This window comes from Dioscorea cayenensis, unplaced genomic scaffold (assembly GCF_009730915.1).
Source record: "Dioscorea cayenensis subsp. rotundata cultivar TDr96_F1 unplaced genomic scaffold, TDr96_F1_v2_PseudoChromosome.rev07_lg8_w22 25.fasta BLBR01001185.1, whole genome shotgun sequence".
Classification (NCBI taxonomy): Eukaryota; Viridiplantae; Streptophyta; class Magnoliopsida; order Dioscoreales; family Dioscoreaceae; genus Dioscorea; species Dioscorea cayenensis.
The window spans coordinates 16-10,075 of NW_024087576.1; the positions used below are offsets into that span (position 1 = coordinate 16).

Genomic DNA, 10,060 nt, shown 5'->3' on the forward strand with positions numbered 1-10,060 from the left:
AGGAAAGGCTCCCACATGAGATCTAATCCATTGTTTTTTTCATGCTAAGTGCTACATTAAGGAGAAATCTGTAGCTCTTTTTATGAGTGATGCATGTAGATGTGACTTGCTCGCATGTATTAGATCATGAATGGATTAGAAGGGGATACTTGTATCATCACGCCGAGAAATCAGGGTGTTTGGTAGCCCTCCATGTAGGTTTAATCCAAGAAGAGTAGGTTTAATCCTAAGCGTAGATAACCTCATACTTAATGCAATCGTAGGGGATGTAGATTTGGGAGAAATTCCTATCTATGTTCGTATGGGATTAGGGTTCAATCGCCGAGAAATTGGGGTTGTTCTAATCTTGGAGTCTCATGGTCCATTTTACCCTTGCATCTTTAAATCATCATCCATGTTGCATGATAACCCCTCAAGGGGATCCACATCCATAGGCCTTTGCATTATATTGTATTTCTTGATTGCCCATTGCTTGTTCTCTCTAATTTGGTCATAATCTCATTTTTAGTTTTAATTGCTTTTAGTAGAGTAAAAAAATCCATCATTTGAGATCTTAGGCTAGATAATAGCTCGAGAAGGAGTAATAGGAGATCCTTAGTCCCGTGGAATACGATCCTCATGTCTTCACACGAGGTATTACTTCAGCGATCCCATGACACTTGCAGGGGAAGCAATCAGCTCCCTTATCGCTGGGGGGAAAAAAATCAGGCTATTTTTGGGGAGTCAGGGTGGGTAAAATAGTCCTCATCATGGAATTGATCAACAACATTGCCAAGGCTCATGGGGGTGTATCTATATTTGGCGGAGTAGGCGAACGTACTCATGAAGGAAATGATCTCTACATGGAAATGAAACAATCCGGAGTGATTAATGGAAAAAAAAATATTGCAGAATCAAAAGTGGCTCTAGTCTATGGTCAAATGAATGAACCACCGGGAGCTCGTATGAGAGTTGGTTTGACTGCCCTAACCATGGCGCAATATTTCCTGGATGTTAATGAACAACACAAGACGTGCTTCTATTCATCGACAAAAATTTTCGTTTCGTCCAAGCAGGATCAGAAGTATCCACCTTATTGGGGATAAGTGGGTTATCAACCCACCCCTAGTACAGAAATGGGTTCTTTGCAAGAAAGAATGACTTCTTACCAAAGAGGGATCTATAACTTCGATCCAAGCAGTTTATGTACCTGCGGACGATTTGACCGACCCCTGCTCCAGCCACGACATTTGCACATTTAGATGCTACTACCGTACTATCAAGAGGATTAGCTGCCAAAGGTATTTATCCAAAGGTAGATCCTTTAGATTCAACGTCAACTATGTTACAGCCTGGCATCGTTGGCGAGGAACATTATGAAACCGCATAAGCAAAAAAAGTTAAGCAAACTTCACAACGTTACAAAGAACTTCAGGACATTATAGCTATCCTTGGGTTGGACGAATTATCCGAAGAAGATCGCTTTAACTGTAGCAAGAGCACGAAAAATTGAGCGTTTCTTATCACAACCCTTCTTCATGGCGTAAGTATTTATGGGTTCTCCAGGGAAATATGTTGGTCTCGCAGTAAAACAATTAGGGGTTTCAACTCATTCTTTCCGGAGAATTAGATAGTCTTCCCTTCACGAGCCCGCACATTCAATGGACCACAAATCTCAGAGTGGATAATCTCAAGTAAACCAACCACCGATCCGTTAGCTTTCGGAAAGGGTTTTCTAACTAGCTTACCATCTACACAAGAAGTGCACTTGGGTAGTTCAACTTGGTTTAATGATCCCTAGCATGCCCCTAACCTACTCATGCGAGAGCACTCGTAATGTATTCCCGATCGCTGCTCTTCCCTAGTTTTTAGTATTACGACGCACTATAAACAAAAAAATTTCTTATCTATGGTTTCAGTCAAAGAGAAGAACGAACCCTATTTCTTTAAAGCTGCCCTTCCCACTACTTCTAACTACTATGGCTACTCTCTGACAGCTGCTTCCTACCGACCTCCTTTCTTTACCGTAGTTCAGTCTTTGACTGCTCGGGCTACTATTGCTTCCCGCCAGTGGCGTCTTCCAGCAAGCAATAGGAGTCTTTCATTTTCTTTCCTCACCCGGACTTCCCCGCCACCGGCTACAGCTTGCTTTTTCAGATAGGCCGACGTCGCCTTCACAGCTGACTTTAAACGAGTTGCCTTTCCCCATTCCCCGAAAAGAGAAGGCCTCCAAAACATGCCCCGCCTTTCCGAGCCACCGGATCGATCGACTCAAGTCAGTAAAGGCCCCTTTAGGTAGCCAATCATTATCCAAGAGGAAAAAGCGAGCACCTTAAGGAAACCGAAGGTAGCTCAATGAATGGAGAGAGTTAGGAGAAGGAAAGGGCCCGCCGGTCGACTCGTGGAAAAACCCCACCTTTTCCTCAAAAATCCGACTAAGAAGTCAGGCCCGAAACGACTCTAATAGGTCTTTTTTCCATTCGAACATAAAATAGCCAAAATTGGCTTTAACCGATCAAATTCAAATATTGGCCTCGAGAGCATTTCCTACAAGCCGAAGTAAAGGCTGCTCGGAGATTAGCAGAGGTTATTGAATCGACCCAGCCCACAACTCCAAAGCAAGAGTAGGCTCAAGAATGAAAAAGATGTATAATATAAGTAAGGGCTAAATAAATTTCATGCAGCTTTTTGGGGAGAGATTTGGACAACCAACGATGTTAGCTATGATACGAGTTCACACTCCCCGCAAGATCACGCTTTTTCATCAGCCCATCGCTACTCTTGATGCCAATCCGAATCAAGTATGGTAACATGGAAGTCTCATAAGCGTATTCAAAGACGTAGCGGAAGAAGCGAAAGAAGATACTCAAGGATGAAAAAGCTACGAGCTGAGCTTTACGAAGCGAGCAGCAGAGTAGCTTTGATAAGTACTTGTGCGGTATGAATGCGAAGCGTTCATTCCTTATGTTGAGCATTACTTTTCTCAGGTTTTTACATTAATATGTGTCTTTTTATGTTACTTTTATGCAGGTAGAGTTGTGAGGCCGAGTATGAAGGAAATAGGCCAATGTGGATCATAATGCACCTATTTTTGGAGGAGATCTTGCTAAAAGTTCAAACGCGAAGACATAGGACAGTGTATGAGATGCTAGAGTGTGTGCCAACCTCCTCGCATTCGAGTGAGCACATCCATTTGAGGGGCACAAAGGCGATCACACTCGAGATTTCTGACGTATGCATATAAGAACAAGAGCTCCACCAACATGTATATCATTGAAGAAACAAGTGATTCACGATGTGAATGTGTGCCCGCTTATGCTACCCTCGATGAAAGTATGCAATTGGGAAGTTAGCCAGGTCAAAGACCGTAGCGAGCACTGTAACAGACTGCTCATCACCACGAGAAATCGAGAAACAGAGAATCCACACGGGCGTGGGAAATTATCCACGCCCGTGTGGAAATTCTCGATCAGGCGTGTAGCGCCCACACCCGTGGAGTTGCCCGATTCCACCTCTATTTAAAGCCGATTCATCCCCGATTTTTGGTATTCTTTTTCTTCATCTTTTTCCCCAACTTGAGAGAGGACTTCAGCTAGGGTTTTGAGGGGTATTGGCTAGGGTTTTGGAGAGGTTCTATGGCTCCAACATCGCGCGTCATTTGGAAGAAGGTTATTGGGAGAGCTTTCAGTCAAGATCGATCCGGCAGAGTGTATCCTAGGTCGGACAAAGGAACCCTCATGCACGTAGTAGAGGACTCTACACAAGACCATTGACACGACCATTGAGGGGTTTCTTTATGGATTCATTGCTTTTTACATTCGATTTCTTTGATTTTACTTAGCTCCATTGAGAGCTAAATCCCTAGTGGGTACTTGGGTAATTGTGAATCCTAGGATGTATTCGTTTCATTGAACTTCTTTATTATGCTTTCAATAAATTGATGTTTATTGTGAGTTCCAACCTTGAATGCTTGATTGTATGAACATTTCCCCTAGAGTGACACTAGTGGAAAGTCCTCTACTCGTCGTCCAAGGATTCCTTCGTCCGGTATAGGATACGCCTCGATGGAAGCTCCCCTACCAACCTTCTTCCTAATGGAATCACGATGTCAGAGCCGTAGAACCTCTCCAAAACCTTGGCCAATACCCCTCGAAACCCTAGCCAAAGCTCTCTCACAAGTTGGGGAAAAGATGGAGAAAAGAATACCAAAATCGGGGCTGAATTCGGCTTTAAATAGGGTCGAATCGGGGTGACTCCACCGGGCGCAGTAGGAACACGCGCCCTGCGTGGAATTTCCACACGGCCGTGGATAATTTCCACACGCCTGTGTGGATTCTCTGTTCCTGCGATTTCCACACAGCCGTGGCTACAGTACTATGCCAAAAATACTCCCGAATCCACTTTTCATCGAGGTAACATAAACGGGCACACATTTATGCCGTGGATCGCTTTTGCTTCTTCAATGACGGATAAGATGATGGAGATCTTGTTCTATGTGCATAAGTCGGAATGCTTGAGTGTGACCGCCCTTGTGCCCTCCAAATGGTTGTGTAAACTCAAATACGGGAGGTTGGCACACACTCTAGCATCTCGCACCCCACTTATATCTTCGCGTTTGAACTTTAGCAAGATTTCGTCCAAAACCGGTGCATTGTTATCCACATTGGCTTCTTTCCTTCATAATTGGTTTCACAACCCTACATGCACGAAAGTAACATAAAAACACACATATTAATGTAAAAAACTGAGAAAAGTAATGCTCAACATAAGGAATGAACGATTCGCATTCATATCGCACAAGGACTTATCAATGAGTCATCGGGATCTTCGGGCGATCGAAGAGCACACTTTTGAATCTAGCACCCTTATTGCGTTGCGTAAAGGAATCCTATTTCAATGGCCTCCAATTTCAATGTGAAAACTGGCCACCCACTATGTGCTGTGCGGGGAATAGCTCTATAAAAGAGAATTCAACCACATTTTGTTGCGCTGCCTAACAAAGGAGGAAGTCAAGCAAGTGATGTATAAGGTGCACGCCGGAGTTTGTGGCGGGCATGTCAGTACTATTCTGTTGGCCAAGAAAAGCATTTTTTTTCTACCATGGAGGCCGACTTCTACTCTCGGCGTCTTGTCCGCCGTTGCCACAGGTGTCAAATTCACGTGGACTCGATCCACGCGCCAAAGATCGGCCCTCCATGCCACAACCACACCTTGGCCTTTTAGCAATGTGGGGTTGAGATGTCATCGGCAAGATCTCGCCCACGGCCCTCGAATTGGCATTGTTTTTATTCTGGTAGCGACGGAGTATTTTCACGAAATGGGTCGAAGCAGGTCGCATGAAAAAAAGTCACATTATCCGCCGGCTTCCACAAGAAAGATTCTCCGATAACGGTCCGTCTTTTCAAGAACAGGCATACCAAAGTAAAAAAATATATATAAGATTTTTCCGCACCTTATTATCCCCTCGCCAAGCAGAAGCCATGAATAAGACATTAAGAAAGTAGGAACATGATTGATTCTGGGCGTGATCTGGGTCCCTGTTCAGCGCTCTGGGCCTATCGAACGTCTATTCCTACCAATGCAACGCCGTTTTCATTCGTTTATTTAATTTTTGCTGCCCTCCCCGGGGCCCCGGAGGAGAATTGAAGAAGAGATCCTATCTCTTTCATTTGATCTCCCTGGAGGGACAGCTTCCCGAGAAGGAAGGATATAGAGAGTGTCTAGCCCAGCTAGAATTGCTAGATTAGAAGCGGCTCTGAGCCCAGATATATCAGTGGAGGATTTACCAAAATAAGGACTTGGAGCGCCGCAGAGATCTGGTTCTTAAAAAGATTTTTCCCTCTGGTGTACCCGGAATGGGCCAAACTGGGAAGGACCATATGTCGTCTCCACGATTCACCATGGAATGCATATAGAATTGCTAACTCAGAAGGATAAGAATGAGCAAATCTTTTCAATGCCATGCATCTAAAAATGTATTATGCCTCGAGGAAGCTCTTATGCCAAGGGCACAGGTCAGAAAGCTAGCTTTCAATAGTAGATCTGGTGTAACCTCCGGGGGGGAGAAGGGAATTGACTAAGCTCGTTAGCGATAAAGAACCGGAGACTACACGCTCAAATGAAAAACCAACTCGTTTTCGGTTCCTTCGACCGGAACTGCTTCTACTAGCCTGAAGAATCGAACATTGAGCCCCTTCCCTCGCTACTGTGGCTCAGTAAGGCTTAGAGAAGCGCGGGGCGGGCATGATGGTCCTTTCTTTCTTTTACTGGGAATGATTGAAGGAGGATGCACCAGCCACTTCTAGGGATGTTCCGCATTATTGACCCAACCCCCTGAAATCTAAGACCCAAAAAAAGAAGCAAAGAAAGAACTCAAGACCTGGAGAGAGAGGAACATAAGAGAGAGAGACGACCGGTCGATCGTAGTCCAACCAGTCCTCGGCTCACCTTTGTTTTGTTTGTTGCTGGTGAGCCCCATTCATGACCAGCACCTTCTCTCCTGTTTCCTTTAGCGGAGGCTGGGCTGGCTATTTTCTTTAGTGTAGTTTTCCATCCATCCGTCCGTCGTCTTCGTTTTCTAAAGATAGAGCTAGCAGATCGAACACGGCCTATTGGCAGCGGAATCAATCAATAGTGGAGCCAATTCCAGAGCGAGCATCCCTTCCTGTCCCCAGCGAATCCAATTCAAGTCCTATTCATTGGGGATGTAGGTCGATCTCAAGACCCAACGAGCGTGAGGCACAAAAGCCAAAGTGAGCTAAAGGGGCGAGCGGAGCAACGCTTTGCTAAGAACCCAGTCTCATGCGAAGGATAGTCAGCTTTGTCTCAGGTAGCTCTGTCTTTATTGCCTTTGACTTGACCTCCGCGACACCCCCTAAGGACAAAGGCATATGTTGGGCACCACTTGTAAGACGTTGTATTCCACTATACACTTTTACATATAGGAAGACATACTAATATTATAACAAACAAAAAAACTATAGGAAGGCAAGCACTTGTCGAAACACCTCTTCTTTATGCAACTCTGCTGGTTTTTTTCTATTATACTCGATTCCCTGGCTCCCCAGGCTTTCCTGCTGCCTTTTTTTCAATACCTCTCCCACTGCTTTCATCGCTGGTGCCTCCACCTCTGCTAGTGGTTTTGTGGATTAACCTACTTATGCCTGGGACTCAAGCCCTTATGGAGAAATAGGTTGTTCTGAATCAACGGGCTCTGCTGCCCCTGTATAGCGACTCTCTGCTGCTTTTTACTATTTTTATTTTCTCTTTAGCTCCTCGCCTTTGTATCTGCTATGAGTGAATCTACTCATGCTCTGGGTGAAAGAACCACTCGCGATTGCCTTTTGTCCATACTTTATACCTATGCCTATATTCATATCTTCGAGTTGTAGATCCAGAGCGAGTAGTTGCCAAAAAAAAGAAAGGGGCGTCTGAGATGCTTTATCATCTTGGATGTTGAGGTGAAGTGCAGGAATGCAGGATAACCGGAAACGAACTCGTGGAAGTTAGAATATATATATATATATATATTCTTTTTACCAACTATGTCAGATATTAGATCAAGCTCTATATTGAGCTGTTAGCCTTCAGACTAGCACCATTCCTTGCTATATATAATATAAGGCTAAAGTAAAGCAGAAAAAAAGGGAAGACCCCGCCCTTTCGGACTAGCACTCCTAGCTTCCCTCCCTTTGAAGTGGATTTCTCAGCTCCACGAGTAAAAAAAGAAAAATGCCCACTACTTCTTCATTCATGGCCTATTGATTGATCTCCCTTTCGTATTCATTCGACCTGAGGCAAGCAAAAGAGAAGTCATACAAAGAAAGGTTCTTTTATGCAATACATAACGGGCGGGCCACCTGTGGATTCCTCCAACTCAATGAATGAAGGGGGGAGTATGAGGAAGGCCGACTTTCTTTCTATATGAAGATGATAAAAGGAAAAGGGTCAAACATTTCTAACTTTCGAATATGACTGAATGAGGAAGAGCTCTTTATGTGGTATCACTTTACCACCATCTGAAATGCGCGAAACTTCGATTGGTGGAAGCTAGTCCATGAAGATTCTCTCTCTTTACGTGCAATTCCCCTCTTTCGGTAAGCATCCAGTATCTCAGCAAATGAACATTTCTCTAAGCTTATCCTGTAGCTTATACGTCGTTTGAAAGCAGCTCCAAGGATCCAACGAATAGCTAAGGTTTGTTGACGATCCCTGGTTACAATCCCAGGGACATCATAAATAGTACCCTGCGACTCCTACTTTTACCACTTCGCATATGGGCTTTATATTATCTACGGCGTCAACCATAAGTTTGATTACATCGCGTTCAGTTCGAGCTGGGCGATTAAAAGTTTTATAAACAATAGCACGAACTCTAGTTCTTTTTACCATTTATCATGCGAAAGTTGACCAACTTCTTGATCAATTGTTTTTGCTCACCATCCAAGTCCCCCATATAGCTGAGAATTTTCCGAGCAATTGGAAGATGACGAGGCCGAAAAAAATTGATATTACGCGATCGTTACTGTCCATCTTTATCAGCCAACTCCCCATGTTTCCTTCCATAACTAATATCGTCCGAATGGATGACTGACCCACGGCACTTATAAAAATCAAAAAGAAAAAGAAAGGTGGTTTCTTTTTTTATTTGATCAAGAGTCCCCTTTTCGCACCCCTTGACTTTTTTGTAGACTTCACCATTATGCTCATAATCATTTAAATCCTGTCCTGTACTGTAATATCGTATCGAGGTCAGCGACTTTGTGACGGAGGGGGATCTCAGGCCCTCTCGCAGTCCATTCCATTAGTTCTTAAATCACAAAATGGAATGTGTCCCTGAAAATATCGCCCGTCATCCTTGCACCATATTGATCAACAAACTAGATCTTTATAATCCACTTTTTTTTTTCCAAAGAGCGCAAGAAATTAAAAAGGGATTTATACTGCCATAAACAAGTTTGTCTGTCAAATCTGGAATGTAATAAGAAAATTCTTCTTTGCTATATGAAGCAGGACATCCATCTGCTTGGTGGTGTAATGCGAAAATGTCAAGGTATATATTGGGAGCATTACAGTATTGACATAGTAAGCAAGTTAACACTTTCATCCCTTTCTCTAAGCATCTATCGTATGAAATATTACGATGAATGCAATTGGCCAATCCACATCCCCAACCAAAATGAAGACAACTTTATAAGGCGTGGCTACTACGGTGGTCATACGGACGCATTCAAGCCCATAGGTTCAAACCTATTCTATTACGACGTGAACTCTCTGTATCCCTTCGTAATGAAAGAATATCCAATGCCCGGTGGTGTTCCAGTCTGGCATGGTAATCTTAATGGGAAGGACTTAGATAGCATCTTTCGGCTTTATCGAGGCGTATGTCGTCTGTCCTAAGACTATCAAAAAGCCCTTTCTTCCCTATCGAGACCAAAATGACACTCTTATCTTTCCAACTGGGGAATTTATTGGTGTCTACTATAGCGAAGAGTTAAAGTATGCAAGAGACTTAGGCTACACAGTGATTCCCAATCTCCGGCTACCTTTTTTTGAGAAGATGGAAAGCCCCTTCCGGGACTTTGTCAGCGATCTTTTTCAGAACAGGCTTGAGGCAAAGAAGAAAGGAAATGATGCCTTGTCATATGTATACAAGCTCATTATGAACACTCTCTACGGGAGATTCGGCATTAACCCTAAAAGCACCATTACCGAGATCTGCTCTGAAGAGAGATACTTTGATTTGATCCGGCATAGTGACTTAATTTTCGGTGACAGGCTTAGCGAGACATACTACATCGTTTCCTACCATATCAATACCGGAAAAAGCACGGATTATTGGGTACCACCAAAAAACGTTGCTGTACAACTAGCTGCTGCTATCACTGCATCCGCTAGGATCTATATGTACCCCTTTATATCAAGAGAGGACTGCTACTACACGGACACTGACTCGGTTGTGCTTGGGCATCAACTGCCTAGTGATGTGATTTCTTCTTCTGACTTAGGAAAGTTTAAGCTAGAGGATGAAATAAAGATGGGATACTTTTTTTAGCACCCAAATCCTATGGTTACTATAACA

The 10,060-nt window shown here is 43.7% G+C and overlaps 1 protein-coding gene and 2 pseudogenes across 1 annotated transcript; 2 read left to right on the forward strand and 1 right to left on the reverse strand.

Annotated features, from left to right (window-relative positions):
- Positions 1-665: 665 nt before the first annotated feature.
- Positions 666-1,677, forward strand: LOC120255752 (annotated as a pseudogene).
- A 5,972-nt stretch (positions 1,678-7,649) lies between these two features.
- LOC120255753 lies at positions 7,650-8,434 on the reverse strand (annotated as a pseudogene).
- A 225-nt stretch (positions 8,435-8,659) lies between these two features.
- On the forward strand, positions 8,660-10,048 carry LOC120255751 (DNA polymerase-like; the record flags this gene model as incomplete). The annotated part of the gene is given in 3 exon segments (XM_039263509.1): positions 8,660-9,342; positions 9,344-10,021; positions 10,024-10,048. Coding segments are annotated over 3 exon segments (1,063 nt in total), but the record flags the coding sequence as incomplete, so codon positions are not given.
- Positions 10,049-10,060: the final 12 nt, after the last annotated feature.